A 25,110-nucleotide genomic window follows, 5' to 3' on the forward strand; every position below is an offset into this window, starting at 1 on the left:
GCTGTGCGATTGTGCCATAGATAAAAAAAAAATTTAAATCGTCATTTACGTCGTATTAAAGCACCATTAACGAAAAATATTGTTTGTGGTCAGTGTAATTATGCCTTAATATCTTAATAAAAACATAAACACCGGAGCAATGCCCAATATTTTATACAAAACCGATCTCGCACTACCCGTACCGAAATCAACTGAATCCGTAAGCGATAAGGTATGAAATGAACATTTCTTACCTCTTACTACTTACACCTTGCGTCTTACGAAAAAACTATTAGAATTTGAAGGTTTATTTTTCTTATTTCTTACTGTTACCTCTTACCGCTTACCGTTAGGGAACTCTGAATCGGCCTTTACAAATGGATTCTAAATATAACCGGAAGTCATCCTAAAAAACAGGAAGTAATACAATTTTATTGGAAATGTCTTGCATCATCGGAGTTAACGAAGTAGTTGTTAATATAATTGTTTTGTAATGATTGGATCTACAGTTAGCAACATCGCCGGGAGATAAATTCCGTGCAACCTGAAGTTAGAAGAATTGCATGTATAGTACGCAAATGGTTTGCAGATGAATATACAATTCAGTTGTAACATTATTGCAGTGTAAATAATGTTTTAGAATAGTTATGTATGTATTAAGGGCATAATAGTGATGTTTATATTCTCGAGGGCGACGAGTTAAAAAGCTCGAGGGCCTATGGCCCGAGAGCTTTTTAGTCGCCCGAGAGTATAAACATCAGTTTATGCCCGTGGTACATACACAATTTTATGTTTTACAAATAGTTTTCTTCGTCAAAATTCGTTTACAAAATAATTCATTATGTTTGATCGAGTATGCGTGGTTCGAATTTGTTAATGTGATTGAAACCATCCAAACGTCAAACGTAATTTTAAATAATTCCATTCATCGTGAATGAGCAAGAAGTTCCAGAAACTATACGAAATAAGTCCAATCTTGTGATTTAGTAGCTATTGACAATTAATAATTGACGTTTCTAATTTTCAATGACCTGCAAATATTTGTTTGTTTTGTCATTAAGTATAAATGAGTTACTATGGTGATACTTAATGCCCTAGGGCATAAAGTGGTACTTTATGCCCGCGTATCACAGATATAAAGTGTGCTATTATAGGTTAGTAAGACATAAAATATTTTATGTATGGTGCTAGAAACATGGCGAGCTTGTCATCTTGAGCCAGTAAAAACTATCATCTGGCGTATAATGTACAATATTTTATTTGTTATTCATTTATAAACAATAATAAACATAAATAATTAATTCATAAAATGGTAACTATTCGCGCCGTGGGCACGGATGTTGTAGTAATTCCCGTAGCACTTTTCCAGAAGTTGAAAGTATATCAGTTGTAGGTAGCATATGGTACTGGAAACTGTTTTAGATATATTCCCGTCCATCAGATTGTGCAACACCTTGGAACCAAAGCAACGAGTCTTCCGTTTTTCCACGCTCTCACTGGATGTGACTATGTGTCCTCACTTCTGTTCCATGGAAAGCGAAGTACCTGGGAAGCATGGACTGTGTACTCCGAGACCACTGCAGTTTTTTCTACGCTTTTTACCGATAGAAACCAAACATCTGGTGAACCGTTCCAAATCCTTCAATGTTACACTATCCTTACATTTATGACAGAACGAGTAGCTCTGAAAACGTTAAGAAAATTTTTTCCTACGACACCCCCACTTTCGGGATATAGCAGATAAACTGACCTTTAAGCCCCACCCTCCGGCGGCTCGCTCTGGACTTTATTACATAATCATCAAGGGACCTTCAACTACACATTACCGAAAAAATTGGAACTACACGAATTATTTTTTCTATTTGTCGACACATTTAAGGGAAATTCATACCTATGTAAACTATTAACAGAAATACCGTTTAGCTTTCAGACCAAGCGATGCAGGAATGACACGATATTACGAATATAATACCGAAAACTGGAAATGTTCTACAATATTCCGTTGCCGAAATCTCGATCGATTTATAAAAGCCGCCCAAACAGCCGGATTACGAAAACGGGATCAACATATTCGCCAATCGTATCTACTTGTAGATATTGCAATGTTATAGGCCGGGAGACAAATTTCATTTATTTCTTAACTTATGTTTTCGTTGAGTTTGTGTTCTCATGTGCGTGCTTTCTTAATTTGATTGACAGTTCACTATGAACTTATGAATAGGCCAACTATTATAAGAACAAATAATGAACATCCTTTGTAAACGTGCTTTTCAAACGGGTTTAACACTACATTTAAAACATACCTTCTGGACCACAACAATATTGAGGTATTTCAGTAAATGGCCATTCGTCATTATTAGTGTCAGTTTTTATCGCAGTGGCAGTGGTAATTTTAGCAACTAACCGTCAATTGTACTTGTGTGTTTTTTCAATATGGTCTAAACCTTTATATAAACTGCCATTTTTGTTTAATTTAGTAAAGCTGCGTAGGTATAAGTATAGCAATGCTTAGCTTAGATAAACCCACATCTCTATCTTTTCGTCCCATTCTAATGTTAACAATATAATCAAGATTCATGATGTTTACGTTAATAAATACTGGTAAACAAGAACCATTAATTTTCATGTAAAACTTTTACTTTATAAAACTAGGAAAACAATCTCGTTTGACTATAATGATCTTGTTAGGGTTTGGAAAAATCATTAATAACTAATGACCTGGAAAGTTTTGCCCTAAAAGGAATTAGGGCGATGTGGGAATTTAGCAACACGAACACTCAATACAAAGAATTAAAAGTATTTGTGACCATAGGAGACTGAAACAAAGTTGTTGAGAGTTCTTTACTCTTCCAAATAAAGTGCGCCATTATATTAACATAACTTCGCAGTAAAAGCTAGATAAGTAGTTTTAATACCCGTACTTCAAGATCTATAAATTAATGCACGAGAGTATTTAACAAGGAAGTTTCAACAGTCGTTCAGGCATGCAAATTCTGATGAAATACTCGAGTGAGCGAGCGCTTAAGAGGTGCACGCTACATTTGCTTAAGAAGAACCCTGTTCAAGGTGAGTCTGCCTCGTTGATTTCCCTATAGAAAAGCATGCATGCTTGCACGTGTTGTGTAAAACACGATGGTGAGGGATCTTTCGGTAATTGCTGGCATTTATTCCTAGTAGATAAGTGCGTAGACGCGAAACACTCTTCAATTTTCATTTCCCTTACTAACATAAATACCTACATTCGCTAACAATAGGTACCCATTTGGTAGATTTCGTTAGCTCGCTGTAGCACAGCACTTGAAAACGGAATATAAATTTCAATTTCTTTAAATTCAACGACAATTAAGTACTCCAGGGGTTACTCTATTGACATTAGTATCATTTCCAGTGAACTGACAACGGATTATAACAAAAATCAACTTTTTATACATATGAGCACCTTTTATCTTAAATATAAAATTCATAGATTTTGTAATCCTTGCAACGATCCGAGAATTGTAAATTACAGCATCAGATGATAAGAAACTGTTTGTATAATACACACAAAAGGTATGGACATTTATTTATTTAATTATCCTTAAGTAGCCAACGGAGAAAGGCATCATTTAGGAAATTTAAACAAGTATATATTCGCTCTTAGTTTTGACATCACCAATGAATATTCCTGTGTTTATTTCGTCTGGCAGGATGAAATTTTGGAAATTTTAATTAAGATGGACAAGAACAGTCTCTTTTTTGTGTAATTAACATTCATAATTAAATTATTAATTTGTCGTTGGTCTATGTGACGGCACGGAAATTATTGTCATATGAGAAAGTGGTCAAGGTTGTTTTTGATTACCTTTTTATTTTATTTAACGCAGAAATTTCTGAGAATTTTGTATTGGTGCTTATCTGTTACCAATTGTAAATGCTTAATTCAATTGACAGGTGGATGTGATTTATCGCCTTTTCTGTGTAATTAACAGAGATGAATTTTTATTTTCCTAGAAATTAAGTTTAGATTAATCTCTTAATGTCTGATAAGAAATTGTTTAGTAAAATTATTCGACCTCTATTATTTTGGTCTATTAACGTAAGTAATTGAGGGGAAATTTTCTGTTGTCAGCTGTGTAACGATTGGTTGTTACATTTTTTATTTTCGCTTTAAATAAGATGTCAACAGGGATAGCGTCGCTTTATGTCACGTTTAGGGCCATAGTGCGGCCAATTTAAATCAGCTTTTTACGCACAGTCAATGAAGTATTACGTTTGTTGAAGTTTTTAAATCAGCTCTTTGCTACGTCAGCACCGAGTTAGGTTTTGTAAAAGAATTTATTTCGCTTCGTGCCAGTTCCATGTTGGATTATTTGTGTTGAAACGCCTGTCACAGTCAGTATTAAAAGTTTCATCTAACGTGAGTATGAGGATTGAAGACGTTTCATTTGTAAAGCCGGAAGCCGAATTCGCGGCTAATTATAGTTCGACGTTTTGAAGGTTCTGCCATCTGATAAGGTGCTGCAAGGAGAGGTGTTTGTTTGGCGCCTCCTTAAGTTGTCAACGTGACTCAGTTGGAAGTTGAGTTCTTTGGCTACCTGAAAAGAAGATGCTGCGATTACCCGGTCGTTATAGTGTAATTGTTTAATCGAGTGTTTAATTCAGAATTGTTTTTGTGTTTTGTGGAAGGATACCGTTTATTTGGATTACTTTTCCCGGACATGTAATGTAAGTAATTAAGTCTTAATTTTAGTTTTTTGTAAAAATTGTTTGTGTTTTTGTATCATTTTCCTTGTGTGTGTTACGATTAAATCCCACTCCTGTAATTTTCACATTACTTTTTGTCTGTTTCATTCTAACGACTTCAGTTCTAATTTACCTGTGTTTGGATTGGATGCTTGCCCAAGGTCCATTTTAATTAATCAAAATTTTGCAGTTCAGTTTGGAGTTTAAGGTATTTGGTCTGACCCCACTATCTGTTAGAAGTTAACAGGTTAACTGAGAGCAGAGTCATGTCCCGTGTTAAATAACAAAAGTAAAGAGCTAGGTAGGATTTTGTTTTGGTGTTTTGCGTACGGTCTTTTTGGCCTACGGACCAGTGCACACAGCAATATATTTCTTCCAGACGTCTCAGTCTCCATTTGTGAGTACCCTCTTCCGACAATCCGTTCTGGAGGTATAAGGGAATATATCCGATCACGATAAGGGGTTGAGGAGGGCGATTGTTGGTAGAAATTAATTCCTTTCGTTGAGACCTTTCATTAGAGTACTGTGAAGGATAAAACCATTCCCCCTCCCCCCCAACCCCCTTCTTTTGATAAAGAATCAGAAAGAAGGGCGGTACTTGAAAAAAAAACGGCTCCTTTCGTTGAGCCTTTTAATTAGAATAGGACTCTAGGACTATTCCCATGGAAGTAGTTCAAAACGGACGGACAACACTCAAACAATAGCGCATGTTTTTTAATTCTTAAAAAAATGCGCTAAAAATAACGGAAAATAATGATCAAAATGCATATTCTATGAAAATGTTTATTTATTTTTCTCAGTTTTTTCCCATTTCCCAGTAAAAATATTAAGTAACCAAAACTCAATCGGCTAATGTTCTTTAAATTTCTGAAAAGCCAAAGAAATTCGAAAAAAACTGGCCACAACCAAACTACGCCCATTGAACTGGTGAACGTCAAAGAATTGAAAAAGGAAAATTTACCTACACTGCGAGGCAAATGTGACGCTGCAAAAATAAACAAGTTAAAAAAGTAATCGTAAACGAATTACAAAGACCGCATTTCCACTTGCATTCATTTCCCATTTGTAAGATGCAACTTCTGTTAAAATCGTAAAAATCCGGCCACAAATATTAAAGATAGCGTTACATAGGCGCAATCCATTTTTGACGTGCTACTTCAATTTCAGTCAAGAAAGTTGGCACTGCGCATGCTCAAACCTAAATTTTGAAACTAACGTTAGATTTTCCTTTGTGCCAAGTGGCTATGTATCAAATTTAATTTAAATGCATCCATAAATAAAAAAGTTGGCACTGCGCATGCGGAAAACCAAATTTTGAAACTAACGTTAGATTTTCCTTTATTCCAAGTGCCCATGTATCAAATTTCATTTAAATGCTTTTATAAATACAAAAGTTTGCAATTCGGTTTATAAATGGTCGAGATGCGAAAAGAGCACCTGTGAATTTTGAATCCATTCGACTCAACTTTTGGCATTGCGTATTATATGATGTAACAGTTTGAAAAGGGTATTAGCATTTCATTTTATTTTTATGCAATATTGTATACGTACAGTATTACATTTAATAAAGGTTGAATGCGACCCAAATTTCGAGTCGTTAGTTAAAGCTGAATTTATAGTTCCGTATCCGTAACACCGTACCGTAAAGGTGGGTTCATAGCTCTCCGTTCATCCGTTGCGTTGATCCGTCAAAGGGATAGTACATTTTGTTAAGGTTCATAGCAATCCGTCCACATTGTACATTTGCAAGTGTAACCATAACCTAAACTTTATTTTGTACTGTACCCTCCGTGATTTTCAGTATGTGAAAATGGTACGAAAGTAAGAACACATTGCTATCTGATTATTACCGTGAAGAACGAATAGGCGAGCGCTGTTAACATACCAAACATAACCTCACTCTTGTTAAAAACGGACCAACGGAAACGTAAATGTTCAACTTCAACCAACTTTTCCGTCGTAAACGGACGACGTACGATTTAAAAATTTGTTGTCTTCTGATTGGCTAACGGACAAACGGAAACGTATGAACGGAGAGCTATGAACTTACCTTAACGTTTGGAACTAAAGCTGAATTTATAGTTCCGTACCCGCAACGCCGTACCGTAACGTTTGGAATTAAACCCTACTTGTTGCGCGTGAACATTTATAATTCGCGTTAACGTTGTTGCGTTAGAACGGTTGCGGTACGTAGGAAATGCCCAAATCTTATTTCTTACGGTCAATCGTGCTAACGCGCTTGTCTTCGGTAGTACTCGGATAATTCAAACAGTTGAGTTTATCCTGACGTTCGTTTCGTTTATTTACAATAATTATTGACACTTTGTTGGTTATTATTATTTTGAAATGCATGTTACTCTACTGACAGATGACATACAATGACAGAATTCGCTACGCGCTAATGCGCAAGCTCATCACTTGCCACTACTGAACTATAAATCGTATTATTTTCGTGAACGTAAGATTTTACGGTTCCGTTCTTACGTTCTTACGGCTACGGAACTATAAATCTGGCTTTAATTCCACACGTTACTGTACGGCGTTGCGGGTAAAGAACTATAAATTCAGCTTTACATTTTTTTCACTTTCATTTTCGTTAACGTAAGATTTTACGGTTCCGTTCTTACGTTCCTACGGCTACGGAACTTAATCCGCCTTAAGTTGCCGGATTGATAAGTTGGCGACAGATTTCAATGTTATTTTTTTTTTATCAAATTGTTGGTAACATTTCTGGTGTAATGTCCATATATGGTCATGTAACGCTGTATTTCAAATCCCATTGGGTAAAGATAAATGGTCATGAGCTTTGGATAATAAAAAGTAGCGTCGGGTAGGATTCCACTTTGAAAGAGAGAATTGGCAATAAGTATGTGCTAAGTTGTGGTTGTTCCCGATCGTGAGAGATTTTCCCGTGTGTTCAAAGGTCGATGAGTTATAGCGAATGCATCTTCTAACCAGTTAAGTTTGAACCGATACAATTCCATTTATATGTACGGCAACAAACATTCCGGAAAGGAACTTTAAGGACCGGTTAAATCACTCTAATTGGGATCAAGCACATTATTAACTATTCCGACCATAAAAATTTGTTATATCGATCCATCGTCGAAGTTATTTTGTTTAAACTCTCCAGTTCGGAGAGTCCTTGATTCTATCGTTTAGGTGTTGGTGTGATAACTGAGATTTGATTAAATTCCGAGGAACGGTTCAACTTTGGTTCAGTGCACCCCGTTAACATCTTAATTACTACGCAACCTTCTTGAAAGGGCCCACCATCTATCTGCCTCGCCGCAGAGCTTGAACGTGCACTACCTGTTCGACGGAACTTTCACCAACTTCAACGGAGTGCAATAAATATCTACAACGCGCTACCGCTTGGTGATATTTGTATTTTTTTTTCACTACTAGCGTCTGATGACATGATTATTAACCTTTTTTCCACTTGTAAAGTAGGCTTTCTCGGCATTTGTTCAAAATGGTTAATAATTTTTTATTATTAACTAGTCAATAATGAGAACTGTCACGCTGTCACTTTTAGAAAACACAACCCGAAATTTCGCTCAATGAACGTTTAGACAAGTTCTCTAAAACGAATAATTGCCACCATTCGCAATTTCCAGAGAAATTACATACCTAAAATTATCACATTTTGAAAAAATTCGAACAAAATTACTCTTTGAAAAATCTCAATGACAGAACAAAATACGGCCTGTTTGACTTGTACATCCACGTACTTGATTGACATGTTAAATTAAGAAACAAACAATTCTGTCCAACCGTTAACTCTCTTATCAATATAATATGTTAATTTAGAGGATTTCAAGTGCTAGTAGTGAAAAAAATAGTATATATACCACGGTAGAGAAGTCTATTATTGCCTTCGCACCTTACACCCCTCGGCGCAAGCGCCTCGAGATGTAATCTTGGTGCTCAGGCAATAATAGTGGACTTCTCTACCTTGATATATAATGTACTATTATTTATTAGTTTACATTTTAACTTACTGTAAAATCGACCTATTGTGGCTGTACTCAAAGCCAACTTATTACCTTAATCAGTACGCTTGGTATTTAGAGATTATTTTCTTTAACTCATACGGAATTACTACTGCCGGTAATCGATTTTGTAACGTACGGAGCTCTATTACGAATAATTAATTTCAAACCACCCACCAGCGTCATATTAACGTATTCATTTACAATTTCATTTGTTTCTTTTTTTTATGTACCTAACGGTAGAGCTGTGGGTCACATATATTCAGGGGTTTTGATATCCATAATTTGTGTAGAATTATCCATATTTCATGTAGGGGAGATATTACTTTTAAATACGTACTTACATATTCATTTAGAGCATTTAAATTTTGTGTTTAAGCATTTATGAGGTACCAGCGTACCATTTTACTGAAAATAAATTGAATTTTGGTTGGGTCGATAAATATTGGCCTTATTCAGCTAAGCTGTACTTCCGAGCTTTCGTGGCTGGCTGAGAAATTTATGGGGAAGCTAGGTGGCGCCCTGAAGACTATTAAGAACGAAGAGTAAGTATCTGTAGCAACCTTCAAGTTTGGATTGAGTCCCGTGAACCACTGACGATTGTTTTTAATACCTCGCCCTCGCCCTGAATAAGAGCGTATCTCTCTCCGCTATTAAGTCAAGAGAGCTAGCTGGCCGGTTAGCGGCGTGTATTCTGCACAAGGCATAGTTATAGCGCCCTGCTTTTTCCTCAGCGTCCGCGTTATAATGACTGAAGCTATGCCCATATTGAATTTCATGCAATTCAGTTCATAACTATGGGAGATGACAAAGCGATCGGACATTTGTAAACAAAGTTATCGTTCAGACGGACAGACCAACAGACAGACGACAGACAGCAATACAAAATTATAAACGATCTCTACGATCGTTAATAAATGGCAAAAGTGTAACATTATGGAACATGTAAAAAACGGTTTTTTCGTTTTTTTACAATAACTTTTTTAGCAATAAACGCAGAAAAAATTGCTTCCTTGGTGCAAGCCTTGACATCATAACTAACCAAATAGCGAAAAAAGTAGAACAATAACAAGAACTAGTAGCGTCTCAATGAATGAGCGGACGGACGGACAAGTGGCCACAATAGCGCATTTTTTATTTTATTTTTCTAGAAATGCGCTAATGATAAGTAAATAATGCAGCGCTTTATTTCTAACCGCCTGCGACGTATTATTAACCAACTTGCGTAAGCGTAAGCTATATTTAGGTATGAATGTAATCGTAAGTGAAAGCGAATGTCTATATTTTAGCATTGAAAGGTAATTATAATTGCTAGGAAGTTAAAAGGGAATTAGAAATATAAAGTAACAATTGCGGTTAGAAATGCAATTTTATTTCACATTTAAATAGAATAGGATCGTAAATACTGCTTTACATATGTATATTCGGGATTGAGGTAATTAAATGTGTTCGCATTGAGCTTGTTTAAAATTGAGCAGTTGTTCTAAGTACGAATTTGCTATCAAACGCTTATCATCAAACTTATCAATAAGCGCTTGTAATATAATTCTGTAATTATCACCTGTTGGAGGGATACCTGAACATACACTTAATGCTTTACCGCTGAGGCATCCCAGCAAGTAATTTACACGATCAATATCGTTTAGATCTCTATTATTATGGATGATGTTTTTGTAACACTCGATGAACAACGACCAATCTTTAAGATTGCCACTACATTTTGGAAGAGCCAACTCGGGCAATTTTCTAATGGTCTTTGCAGTTACTACCTCTCGCGAGGTTTGAGGAGATTCCTCCGTACAATCTCTAACGGGAATTACATTTTTTGCGGCCGCTTCAATATTGCAAATTAATTCGTCGAAGGCTTCTAATGCATTATAATTTGGAATGTGATTCTCATTGATTTGACACTCTAGTTTATTAATCTCATCTAACGTTTCTAAGAATTTAACCTTTGTGTCTGCCAGAGTCTCATATCTAACACGGAAGTAATTTACTTTTTCAGCGGTGGTCAAATCGCGACTATTATCGTACAGCCTCTGTATACGTGAAAAATATTGTTCTTTTTTTGAAACCAATATTTTCAATTGTTGCGTTTTCGATGCCATAATGCGTATAAGAAATCTATAATAAACACAAATTATAATGTAATGGAACCGAATTATCCCGCTAAAATTCTATTTAAATATTCCCGAATCCGAGCCTGGCGGGATGAAAAAGGTCAAGATTGCGCTTTGTTTCGTTTTCGTGGAACACGTGTTTTTTTCTTCTCTGCTCTACATTGAAATGGGCCATAATTTACAATAAAAGTGTCAAATATTACGCTATGCGAGCTATGCGAGAAAACTTAATGATCCATATCGACCCGTCTCGAGGCACGTTCGATATTAAGAATTGTTTTCGTCTAGGATTTGCCTGCAAAGGGGAAATTTAGGCAGAAGTATGTGTGCTTTTGTTGTGACCAGAAGTAAATCTTTACGTTGCGAATAGTGAGTGCAGCTTCGACAATTACAAAGGTGATGTACTCGTTTTATTTATCTCTACGTCTATTGCATCCCTGTAACAACGATATGACCGTGTTAAATTATTTGCCAATTTAACTTTATTCTCGTACAGCATTGATTATTGCCATTTATAACACATTCCAGATACAAATTGTAGTTTTAATTATACTGGGTAATTACTGACCGATTTACGTGTTTTTGTTTATATTTAGATATTGTATGTTCCCTTAGGGGCGGTACCTAATACAAGTATGCAGAACTACATTTTAATGTATAATTGAATTTATTGCAGCACATTTCGCTTTTGTTTACCTGATTATGTTACTGTGTATTTACAGGGTGCCTCATCTGGGCGCGAGTGACGTACGTTAGGTGGTTGATTTTACATATTGCACTTGGCATTGTGAATTAATTACTTTTGATACCAATGTTTGCCACGACATGTTCCTTTGTATTGTTGTAATGTGATTGTACTAAAATTTATGCTCCTACTATTTATTTGAACCGGGTGATTATGATTATTAATATTTGGCGGGGTGACTTGCTTCGAATATTTACTGTGCTATATTTGATATTGATATTTGATACCGATATTTAATATCTCGATTTGACGTAGCAGAGGCTGGCTAAAGTTCAGAACTGACATACGCAGAGATATATTTTATGTACTGTTTTTTTGTTGTGTCTTTGAAAAGAGTCATCTTGCCGATATTGCTAATCAATTCGTTTAATCGATCCCTGTCATGTAGTGACCGAATATTGGTTTTGTGTCAGTCTTTGTTATGCCAGTGCAAATATGTTGACTGTCAAAGCCTATGTAAATTCTGTATAACTATTTTGTTTATGATTATGTATGCGTGCGAGTTTGCCGTTGGTTACTCTGTTATTTATGTTATGTCATGATTTGTCATTTGATCGGTTATTGTCAGTACTCATGGTAGAGAGCCTGGAGTTCGGTAATTTATAACCCGGCATTTTAAGACTAGTGGGTTGGACTGGCCCTAGAGATGTATGAATGAAAGAGTTGGGGTCCCGCTAGTCGTACATGGGGCTGCCGGCTAAGCCCGGCCTCACTTGCGCAGGGATTCGCTAAAAGCGTGTGGCGTGTTCTCGTTGTGACCTTATGGTTGTGTTAAACAACTATATCCTTCCTATGTGAAAGGCTCTTCTGAGAGGCCAACTCCTAGCGATTTCATACAATGTTGACATGTCATGACCAGAGTAACTAAAGACTACTCGGTGTGGGATTTGGACTGGCCATCCAATATCCAAACCTATTATATGAATTTATTGTAATGTTTTAATGATTGTTTTTTTGTTATGTGTGTGTAATATTTATTCTTTAGGAATTCCAGTGGAGCCTGGGATTCGACATTGTATAGCTGTACTTGACAACATGCATTCATGCCATTACAGATAACTAATTTTGCTCTAAAGTTCAATATTAATTTGTTGGCTGGGTTTTTTCTTGGTCAGTTCTTTTTTTTTCCCAGCCTATTTTTATATTTGTACTCGGTGAACTACCATTTTCTAAATTTAATCTTGCAATGAGAATTATTTGGATTAAATCTCCGTTTTTAAAAGCGTGTACTTGTTTTATTTGTAATCCTTACTTGATCCTCACTCCGACAAGCAACACATATCTTGTAGCGACTCTTAAAAACACAACGTAGGAAGTGGTCCTATTATTTGGTTATTCAGGTTAGGTAGCTTTGTCTAGACGATCACGTGCCATGGGGTTCAGTTAGTTTGGGAGGGAAAGTTTTGAATTTAAATCTTGAGTTGCGCAGTCTCTCGGGACTGGCCTGGGTACACCAAAGTAACAAATGCGTGATTTGTGCAATTTCTATACAGGGTGTTTTTTTGGGAGCTTTAGTTAAACGTTTCTGGGAAAGTAAAATAGGTAGGTTTTTGAAAAGTTGAACTTAGGAGTTACTCTGAAGGCCGAATCGATGTAAAATATTTTCAAAATGGCCGCACTTCCGGAAACACCGGAAGTAGATAGTAACTTCGTTATTTTAAATGCCAACCCGCATTTTTTATTGCATTTTTCGATTCTACGTGAAATTTCAATTCTTTTGATACCCATATGTCGATATCTGCGATTTATGGTTTTTAAGTTATTTTGACTTTAAGAAAAAAAATTGCGGATGCAGATGGTACCTTGATAATTGATTACTTGAAAACGGTTGTAGTCATGGCAACCCATTTTTATCAGTGCATAAAGAATGAATAGGGCTTTCTTTTGGTGCACTTAAAAAAAAGTTAAGTTGCGTACAACCGCACCTATGGAGATCCAAATTTAAGAAACTTTAAAGTTTATAAACTCAGTTTTTTTAAATGGAATGACCCTGTTCTTATTATTGCATGAGATAGAGAATCGAAATTGGCATATTTTGATATTACATGTTCCTATAGCTATCTTTAACAGTTTCTGACTTATTCCCATTTTATTGAATTGACACTATTTTTTTCGAATTTTCTTTTTAGTAGTCGGCCATGATTTTAAAACAATCGAATTTTAAACAAATCTAGTGACACTAATCCGTCACCTACTGTTATAGGTGAACATAGGTTTTTCAAAAATCGAAAAATGACTCGGAGTGGTTTCATCTATTTTGGAATTTAATAAATTGTTATTTATGGTAAAGTGGACAGAATCGCGACACGTGGTTGCCGTACATTCATTCGAACACTGGAACGAAATTGTATCAATTTTGGAAATGTTGTACCCCCAAATGCACTACAAACCGTTGAAGCACAAGTGATACAAAGCTCTACAACAGAATATTTAAGAGAATGAATTGAATTGCAAATGCAAGATTAACAAAATAAATTCAATGCAAAATATAAAAAACTTCGTTGAAACATTTTTGGTATGGAATTGTTGCTAGAACAGATATCGCATTACCTCTCTTAATTTCCAGACTTATACGTTGTTTAAGAAATTCAGTTGAACGACTGTCTAGATTTTTCAAAAATTTTCCATCCTATATCCTTAACAAAAAACTTATTTATTAATGAATTAATTAGGCTACAATAAATGATATTAACGAATCCATTCCTTGATTTGTTTAAAATTCGATTGTTATAAAATCATGGCCAACTACTAAAAAGAAAATGCGAAAAAAATCGCATCAATTCCTAGATCAATTCAATGAAATGGGAATAAATCAGAAACTGTTAAATATAGCTATAGGAACATGTAATATCAAAATATGCCAATTTCGATTCTCTATCTCATGCAATAATAAGAACAGGGTCATTCCATTTAAAAAAACTGAGTTTATAAACTTTAAAGTTTCTTAAATTTGGATCTCCATAGGTGCGGTTGTACGCAACTTAACTTTTTTTTAAGTGCACCAAAAGAAATTCATTCTTTATGCACTGATAAAAATGGGTTGCCATGACTACAACCGTTTTCAAGTAATCAATTATCAAGGTACCATCTGCATCCGCAATTTTTTTTCTTAAAGTCAAAATAACTTAAAAACCATAAATCGCAGATATCGACATATGGGTATCAAAAGAATTGAAATTTCACGTAGAATCCAAAAATGCAATAAAAAATAGGGTTTGTCATTTAAAATAACGAAGTTACTATCTACTTCCGGTGTTTCCGGAAGTGCGGCCATTTTGAAAATATTTTACATCGATTCGGCCTTCAGAGTAACTCCTAAGTTCAACTTTTCAAAAACCTACCTATTTTACTTTCCCAGAAACGTTTAACTAAAGCTCCCAAAAAAACACCCTGTATAATATAAATTAAAACGCTGCCGATACCAATTGGGATACACAAAATTTTGTAGAACAAAAATTGGAGATAATTAAATGCACTACAAAAAAGTCCGGGACGGCATATATCTATTTTTAATCGTTTAGCCATATCAACCATTTAAAGTTGCGCATCCTGATTCCGTTGACATTCATAGTATCTTTGATTGCTTATCATATATTAAGGGTTGAAGATACATATATGCCATCCCGGACTTTTTTGTAGGAAATTAAATTCTCTACAATTTATCTTTTATAACTTTTTTTGTATCTCTTTTTGTTTTCTCAGCGTTTGTAAAAAAATGTACGCACATCTTAATACGACTCGAACCCTTGACCTGCATTTTGTTATAACTTCGGTGCTTTTGGGGGTTCCAGTTGGGATGATCGAAGCGTTGTAAAAATTGAAACTGTCGTTATTTTTTTGACATTCTGCTCAAAGCGCAAGGGAAATATGCCGAAAATGGGAAATGAAAAAAATGATAAGTTCTTATTTTTATTGTTAGTGCAATTCACTTATTATCGAGATCCTTGTGAGTATATAATTTGGTCTCTGTCCATCTGTCCGTTAGCACGAAATCTCGAAAACCAATGAGACGATTAAGATGAAATTTGGGTGGATTCTTTATCAAATTTGTAGATCAGAGTTCGTGAATTGGCACTGTAGCCCAAAAATAAGGAAGGCCTTTTTGACATCTCCGTGAGTTATGAACTGAATTGTATGAAATTCAATATGGGCATAGCTTTAGCAATATATACGTAATGGCAAAAGTTGAGCCTAATCGATTCAAAATTCATAGTGCTCTTTTGGTAGATCGCCATTTATGAACCGAATTGCAAACTTTTTTATTTATAAATGTATTTAAATGACATTTGATACATATGCACTTGGAATAAAAGCAAATGTAACGCAATTTGCAAAATTTGGTTTTGCGCATGCGCAGTGCCAACTATCTTATTTATTTATTAACATAATAGGTTACCCCAATAACAATATTCATGTATTGTTAATTAAAAAAAAACTATTCGAAAACATAAAGAATATAAAAATATACGTTAAGCTTATTAAACTAAAAAAACAAGAAATAAAAAATTTAAAAAATGCTGTGAACAATTTTTTACAGTCCTTGGATATTGTCACACGATCTTGCAAACTGTCTTAGGGACATATAAAAAATATCTATGGTGTTCTTCCATAAACGCCCACTATTATAGAAGGCATTTTTGAAATTTTATACATATATATGCACTTGGAATAAAAGCAAATCTAACACCAGGTTCAATTTGGTTTTGCACATACTATAGCCATACCCAAGAGCTCGTTTGCTATATTTTTTACACAGTTATTTTTACCCATACTAATAATACACAATCAGAAGGGCGCGAAGCCCTATAATTTATCAAAAGTTGAGCTGCTTGTCATTTCACTCAACAAAACCAAGTGTACTCTTATGTAAAAACATCCGCTGGATCCGAAAATCATAATCCCCTGGCCGGAAACCCCCGAAATATATTGTTATACACAAAAAATGAAGAAAAAAATGGGAAAATGTTATTTTTCGCATTTGACTGCAATTATCTCGTTAACTATTGAAAAATGAAGAGAAGTGATATTTTTTATGAACTTTTCCATTTTTTTCCGGTGAGGTATTCAAGTGAATTTGTTTAGAATCGAATTGTCTATGTAGACCATACATTTAGTATGGAACGTTCATTCTTAATTGTTATTGTTTTTAATGGAGAAATATAAAAAACGCATTTCCGAAAATTAACAATCTGTTATTACTGAGTAAAATTCATCCGATCTTTTTGAAAATCCGTATTTGGTCCCTTGTTTTGACAACAAAACAATACGACAAACCCGATTACCGTAGGTATCATAGCCATTGATTAAATAAACAAACAAATTGGGTAACTCCCATAGAGTTCTAAATTTTTGTACAGATGGTGGAACTCCAAAGCAACCTTTTCCAAAAGTTGTCTCGATGATTTTTGCAAATTGACGGACGGATTTCGACGTATTTTGTTTTAATGTATATTTTCCGAGAGGTTTCTGTTCGCCTATTATGGCGTTACATTTCTTGTTATATTTGGGAAATTATTCCATTAAAATTCTTCGGATTTTGAAAAAAAATTTGCAAGTCCGTCGATTTGCAAGAATCATCGGGACAATTGTTGGAAACGGTTTGCTTAGGGTTCCACTAGCGGAAAGTATTGGGGGAGAATCTGGGAGTCCCCACTTTGGAAGACAAAGCATGGTTTTTTTAATTTGTGTTTTTAATTAATCAATGACTATAATATCTACGGTGATCGGATGATCGTTTGCCGTATTGTTCTGTTATCAAGCTACGGATAATATAAAAGAGAGCATGAATTTTGCTTAGTAACAGATTGTTAATTTTGGGGATTACTTTTTTTATACAGGGTGTTCCTAAAAGGTCTGTACAACGCGCTACCAGGAGTTCTTGGTATCAAAATAGGACGATTTAACCCAACTTACCTCTGTCCAAAAATGCTTCGGTAAGGCGCTATCTACCGCCAAAGATTTAAAAAAAAAATCGTTATTGTTATTTTATCGGAAAATGGTTTTGCCGATTAAAATGAAATTCGGGATGTGAATGTCTAATGTAAAAAGGGTCTTTGTGATATCATCGTTTTGATTGTAGTTGCTATGTAGGTGGTAAAATATTGACCACCACATCTGAAGAGGTCTAAAACATACTATTTTGACAGTTCTGAATTTTTAGACACTGATAGACAGTTTACTTGCAAGCATTTTTTGTCTCTTGATGAATATCGCTATCTGTGATGGTTTACGAAAAAAAAAAAATTTGGGCACGATGAATGGCATGCACCTTACATGCGATTGTTCCTCAAAAAATCAGAAGATGGCTGTGAAACCTTTTGAGTGGCGTAACGTTTGTTTGTTGTTTCTTAAACTTTAACAATTTACGTTTTGCTTGAAGACTTAAAATTTCATTGTTAAAATTGTAATATGGCCTTTCAATACAGTAACGCAGAGTTAACTGATATGCTATTAGTGTTTGGATACTGTCGTGGAAATGGTCGCCAATGCGTCAGAGAGTATACTTACAGGTTTCCAAATCGTCGTGTACCAAACCATCAAACGTTTGCGGCTGTTGAAAGACGTCTTCTTGCTTGCACTTATGGTTTTTGAGGAACAATCGCATGTATGGTGCATGCCATTCATCATGCCTAAATTTTTTTTTTCCGTAAACCATCACAGATAGCGATATTCATCAAGAGACAAAAAATGCTTACAAGTAAACTGTCTATCAGTGTCTAAAAATTCAGAACCGTCAAAATAGTAGTTAAAAAGTTTTAGACCTCTTCAGATGTGGATGGTCAGTATTTTACCACCTACATAGCAACTACAATCAAAACGATGATATCACAAAAGACCCTTTTTACATTAGACATTCACATCCCGAATTTCATTTTAATCGGCAAAACCATTTTCCGATAAAATAAAAATAACGATTTTTTTTTAATCTTTGGCGGTAGATAGCGCCTTACCGAAGCACTTTTGGATAGAGGTAAGTTGGGTTAAATCGTCCTATTTTGATACCAAGAACCCCTGGTAGCGCGTTGTACAGACCTTTTAGGAACACCCTGTATATTTCCATAAAAAAAAAAAAGCTTTTGAAAATGTACGTTACCAATTGTATCTTATAGAAAATTCAATTCTAAACAAATTCATTTGAAGTTAAATGCAAAAAAGACGAAATTTTCCCATTCTTTCTTCGTTTTTTACGTTTTATAACAATTATACAGGGCCCTATAACACTGCGTCGGTCTTTCCTAGTTCATATTTGGTAAAAAAAATAGCAAAAAATCTTTTGTGCAAATGTCAACTATAGAAGGTTGTGCATCTACAGAAATTATTTTTGAATGTACAGAGTGTCTCATCTTTACGGTGTCAATACACAGTTGATTTTTTTAAATGGAACAGCCTGTCTATTTTTAGCTAATTCGATGTCATTTTTTTACCTCTGCAAGACAAATTATTAATTTGTTTCAAATAATTCTCTAACCAGCCCCACTTTGATAAATCGTAGCGACTTTGATTTTAAAGTTAAGAAATACATTTGATCAATAATTTTAATCTGAATAAAAGGGAACACTTTGGTAATGAGAAAGGTGAATTTATTAATACAGGGTGTTTACAAAAAAAATTGTAAAATTTCTAGATTTCAAAAAGTGCTATAACTATTTTTATTCAAATGGAACTGCCACTATTTTGTTTCTCTATTCGATGGTCTGTTTGGCGCTCTTCAATTCTTAGAAGGAATATCATGTGCCTAAACCCAGTAGTTTTTAGGTTATTCAATATTTTTCACTAAACAGTTACGCACTAACGAATTCAATGTTTATAAACAGGAGTAAACCATGATAATAAAAAACCAAAGAATGCCAAATAGTAAACAAGGGCCATAAATAATTGTTTGCTGCAAGTGTAGGTACTCATTATTTCCTAGTAAAATAAGATTTTTTAAAAAGACTAGTTCGAAATTCTCTTTAGCGCATTTCCACAAAAATAAAAAAAAAATGCGCTATTGTGGCCACTTTGTCCGTCCGTCCGTCCGTCCGCTCGTTTTGCGACGCTACTAGTTCTTTATCTTAAGAGCTATTGTTCTACTTTTTTCGCTATTTGGTTCGTTATGGTTTCGAGTCTTGTACAAAGGAAGGAATTTTTTCTGTACCGCTTACAAAAAAAGTTATTGTAAAAAAAAACAAAAAACCGTTTTTTTACATGTTCCATAATTTTACACTTTTGCCGTTTATTAACGATCCTAGAGATCGTTTATAATTTTGCATTGCTATCTGTCGTCTGCATGCTGGTCTGTCCGTCTGTTCCTTTGTCTGTCTGTCCATCTATCTGTCCGTGTGAACGATAACTTTGTTTAGAAATGTTCGATCGTTTTTACATCTCCGTTAGTTATGAACTGAATTGCATGAAATTCAATATGGGCATAGCTTTAGCCATATAATACGCAACGCCAAAAGTTGAATCGAATCGATTCAAAATTCACAGTGCCCTTTTCGCATCTCGACCATTTATAAACCGAATTGCAACATTTTTTACTTATAAAAGCATTTGAATGAAATTTGATACATAGGCACTTGGAATAAAGGAAAATCTAGGGCCAGTTTCAAAATTTTATTTTGCGCATGCGCAGTGCCAACTTTTTTATCTATGGAACCATTTAAGTGAAATTTGATACTTAGGCGCTTGGAACAAAGGAAAATCTAACATTAGTTTTAAAATTTAGGTTTGCGCATGCGCAGTTCCAACTTTCTTATTTAGAAAAGCATTGAAATGAAATTCTTCTCATAAACTGACATTGAAGTAGCACAACAAAAATGGATTGCCCATGTGCAACGCTATCTTTCATATTTGTGGCCGGATTTTTACGATTTTATAAAAGTTGCATATTACAAATGGGAAATGAATGCAAGTGGAAATGCGCTTTATGTAAATCGTTTACGATTACTTTTTAACTTGTTTTTAATTAATCTTATTTTAATACGAAATAAGGGAGCACGTTAATTGCAGCAGATAATTTACTTGTGACACGCTTACTTACTGGAGTTCTTTTGTTTTCTATTATCACGGCTTACTCGATCCTGTTTATAAACATGTAATTCATTAGTGTTTTGTGAAAAATATTAAATAACCTAAAAACTAGGGGGTTTACGCACAGGACACTTATAAAAATGATTGTTATATGATAAGCGTTCAAAGATATTATTGATACCAACGAGGACACTAGGTACAACTTTAAATGGTTGGTATGGCTAAACGATTAAAGATAGATATATACCGTCGCGGACTTTTTTTTATAGTAAATTAATTGTCTACAATTTTTGTTCTATGAAATTTTCTGTGTCTAAATTGGTATTTGCAGCGTTTTCAATTATGTACGCGCGCCTATTATCAACATAAGAGTACGGTAACAAATCAATGAGTGCAAGTGGGATAGTTCAGCCTGTCTTTGTCCTACAGAGAAAACGCTCCGTAAGAAGGAAGAGTAGTGACTGCCTTCGGAAAGCGCGCATATAAATCCAAAGGTACTTTTCACATTCGTTTCGTGGCTCCATCTATCGCTCAAGGTACTTTTAGAGACCCACGCGAAAGTACATGCTTAGACGTCTTCCTAATTTTATATTCAAAGCCCAAATCTAAACTGACTAAAATTTTTGAAATTATCAAACCTATAATACGATCACCCTGTATGCTTTCTCTATCAAATTATAGCAATGCGCATCCAGTATACAAAAATTACATTGGTGGAAGGCGTGATTTTAATTAGATTTGGTAGTTGGTGGTTTTAGGGGCGGTTTCTTCTAAGGGTCTGGAGTTTTGAGAATAGTCAAACTAGTTTCTAGGGATGTGATTGGTAAACGACTGGTCGAATTTGTATTTTGTACAACTTGGGGAAAATTTACACATACACCGCTGCATAGCAGACATGAACGAAAGTAGGTCAGGAAATAAGAGCGATAACAACGGGTACATTATCGAGATGAAACGTTGGTTAAGTAGTGTACGAGGGGTTATCAGCAGACGAGGTTAGACTTTCTAAGAGTTATCACGGACGAGCTGTTTTTCTCAGGAATGAAGGAGAAATAAAAAATTTCGAAAAAACTTACCTTCAAAGTCGCAATGTCCGCACCTCAACGGTTTCTGCAGCCAATGGCGTCGCTCGTGCTTGCGCATATCGCTCGCCGCCCTGCAGCTATACGAACAATGCTGACACTGCTGGATCACTTTCGATCTACCCAACGTACTCGACGAATCGGCGGCGTTTATTTCCGTCGTGACCTGCCTCTTCGGCGAGTCCTCGGTTTTAATCACGTCGTGAACGGTCGTACTCGAGACGGTCGCCATGCTCTCGTTCTCCTCCATTATGCGAGATTGGACGGCGAGCACCTTACGTACCCAGTCCTCGATTAGCGGGGCGGGAGTCATAGGGTAGATCGCCTCGGGCAGTCCCTGATGTTTGCGTCCCGAGTGTCTCTTAAGGAACTTGTAACTGATGCCGGTGAGTTTACAAATTGTACAGACGAACCTGAAATTTGACGTTGAGTGCGCATGCGCGTCACACTGAGAGCTTACTTGTGATAGTCGTGATGCTTATAAAGATGGTTCTTGATGTCTTCTTCTTTTTTGGTTTTGAATGAGTTACAAATTGGGCACAAGTACTGTCGATTGCGGGGCACGCCAAACGGTCCGTAAGAGGCGCACGACAAGTTCGCATTTTTCAAAGTCGTTATGTCCATGCTCATGAGATCCTCAAGCGTGTATCCGGAACTGCCCACCTTGTCCTGATCCGATTGGGAAGCGGACTCGGAGAGGACCGGCTGCTTTTCGGAGACCTTCGGCTTTTCGTCAATCACTAGGACGTCGTCGTCTTCGATTTCGATTACTTCAACGTCGCCCACCTTAATAATCAGCTCCAATTTCTTCTCCTTGAGAGTTTTCGGTTTTTTCGACGGCGTGGTCGCGATCTTCTTAATTTCGGCCTTGTCATCGAATTTAAGCGGCGACTTTTTCGACGGCTTGCTAGTCTCCTCCACGATGGGAATGCCGCGAATGTACTTCAACTTGGTCTTCTCGCGCTGCCATATCGGCGTCGTGTCGAACATGCTCAGCTCGGCGATGTTTTTCAAGGCGGGAATCGCCTCCTCCTCGTAATAGGCGTCGATGACGTCCACGTTTCGACCCGGATGCTCCGTTTGGAAGTGGTCGGCGAAATTCGACTTCGTACTGGTCCTATACTGACATAAGGCACATTTGAATTGGGTGTCCAGTTCGTGTTTGTTGTGGGCGTGAGTGACGATTTCGGTTTTCGTGCTGCAGCGATACTTGCACATGCCGCATCGCCACGGTTTCGCCTCCTTGACGTCCTCCTGGACGTGGTGGTGGTGGTGCGTGGCCTCTTCGGGTTCGTGGTCCATCTCGCGTATGATTATTACCAAGGGTGTATTGTTTGGGTGCTTATCTAAAACGTGTCGGTCGACTTTGTGCTTCAAGTTGTGCAAAAATTTGCAGTAGCTGCACTTGTACAGGTTTAAGTCGTGCAGACGGAAATGCTTCAAAATTTGGTCGATGTTAATCACACCTTTTGCTTTGTGCAAAACTTCGTTGCAATGAATACATTTGTAAGATGTTTCGTCGCTATGTAAAGCCTGCAGATGCGATCTATAAAATGATATGGTAATATTAATATGGTGACACTCGATTCCAGCTATTAGTCAGACTTAGTGATAAAGTGCAGACAATATAAATATCAAATTCATTGCCACAAAATATATTGAATACACATAAAATTTCGCCGACTTGAAAAATTCGCAGCACCGAAAAAAAACGAACAAAGATAGAGAAGTATTGCTTGATTTTACCCCCCCCCCTCATATTTCGGTAGTGCAAGGTCAAATTTTGGTAGTTGGCCCGGGGTACCATGTTTAGCAAGTTGATCCGGGGTACGAGGTTTTAGCCTACTTTGACCTGGAAAACTGCGCATGCGGCAAGTCAAGGTCATTCGCCCCATGAAAAAGAAAAAAAAGACCGTTTATGTGTCACCGACCTCTTTGAATGAGGAGTCGGAACCCTAACCTGAACACGAATTCAATGGAAACAGGTCAATGGTTAAATAAATAGGTCTATCCATCAGAAACGGATCTGTTCATCTGAAACAGTTCTGTTCATCAACAATAGGTCAGTTTATCAGAAAGAAGTCTATTGATTAGAAATAAGCCCGTTTAATAAACCTGTTTCCATTGTTCAGGTTAGGGATCTGGATGCGCATTCAAAGAGGTCAATGACCTGGAACTTGGCGCATGCGCACGTCTCTAGGTCAGTGGCCTAGAACCGGTGTTACTTATCGGCAGTTGACCCCAGTCAAATTTTGGCAATTGGGCAGGGGTGCAAGGTCAAATTTTGGCAATTAGCCCGGGGCGCTAGATGATATTGTGGTAGTTGGCCCGGAGTACTTCAGAGGTTGGCCCGGGGGAGCCGACATTTTGACGTCATCGGTGATTGGTGGATTCGAACCCACGATACCTGAAATACAAGGCTAACGCGTAGCCATTTCACCTCCATGGCTTTAACAATTTTATAGTTAGAGATTGAAGTCAATAAGCAAGACAGTGTACTTTGAACTTGCAACCATGCGAAATTGCACTTGGATAAGGCTTTAAGTTTAATGTACTCTACATAGAGTAAATTTACTTGGCGTGTACACTCGCCACGACTGGGAGAAGATTGACTGATTAAGGTTGTGCGTTGTAAGATGGTCCACACTTCAAGGTCGATCAATGCCGATAAATCCCACTTTTTGTCTGTATTATACCGTTATTATCGCTGGTCAGCGAAAGCGGATCAAGCTATCCATCAAAGTTCATTCCACACTGTTCAAAGTCCAAAGGTTGCCGGCCGGTCAAAGTCCATTCCCCGCTGTTCCAAGTCCAAAGGTTGCCAGTAGGCATATACAGGCCTAGCTAAGACTAGTTAAAGGTCGCTCACCACGTGGCGGTGACCTTGGAAAGTAGGTTGAGGTAAAGCTCAAAGGGCAAGCTGTAGTTATCGTATTTCATTTTTTGGGGTGTCAAATGACATTTACAAGGATATCCAAGCACAATGAACCGATGTTTTAGTGGTGGTTTGTTTAAATCAGCTCGGCCGTTTCGAAGATACAGGGTGTTCTTTACGGACCGGACATTTTTTTGTTAGGTTAATATAGCGGAATTCGCAGAAACATCACTTTTTTAGATTCCAGATTGCAGTTACGCCTCCTAGCGGTCATTTCAGAAACTTAAAAATATTTTCCAGGTTTTGCTCGTGGCCGTTTTAGTAATAAATTTTTTACCGCAAGCCTCTACGATGGATAGATTCTCAGATACAGTACCTCGCATTCTTAGTTGGCCACCCTGTACACTCGCCACGACTGGTTAAGATTGTGCGTTGTAAGATGGTGAACACTTCAAGGTCCATCAATGACGATAAATCCCATTTTTGTCTGTTACATACGGTTATTATCGCAGGTCATGGAAAGTAGGTCAAGCTATTCGTCCAAGTCCATTCCACACTGTTCAAAGTCCAAATGTTGCCA

The 25,110-nt window shown here is 36.5% G+C and overlaps 1 protein-coding gene across 1 annotated transcript in view; it reads right to left on the reverse strand.

Moving 5' to 3' along the window:
* Positions 1-21,608: 21,608 nt before the first annotated feature.
* Positions 21,609-25,110, reverse strand: part of LOC116163261 — a gene marked incomplete at its 5' end in the record, with an annotated part of 31,374 nt that continues 27,872 nt past the window's right edge. The window contains 2 exon segments of the mRNA XM_031477126.1: positions 21,609-22,068; positions 22,116-23,201. Of these exon segments, the coding sequence (XP_031332986.1) occupies positions 21,609-22,068; positions 22,116-23,201 (1,546 nt within the window).

Source organism: Photinus pyralis, unplaced genomic scaffold (genome assembly GCF_008802855.1).
Source record: "Photinus pyralis isolate 1611_PpyrPB1 unplaced genomic scaffold, Ppyr1.3 Ppyr1.4_LG2, whole genome shotgun sequence".
Lineage (NCBI taxonomy): Eukaryota > Metazoa > Arthropoda > Insecta > Coleoptera > Lampyridae > Photinus > Photinus pyralis.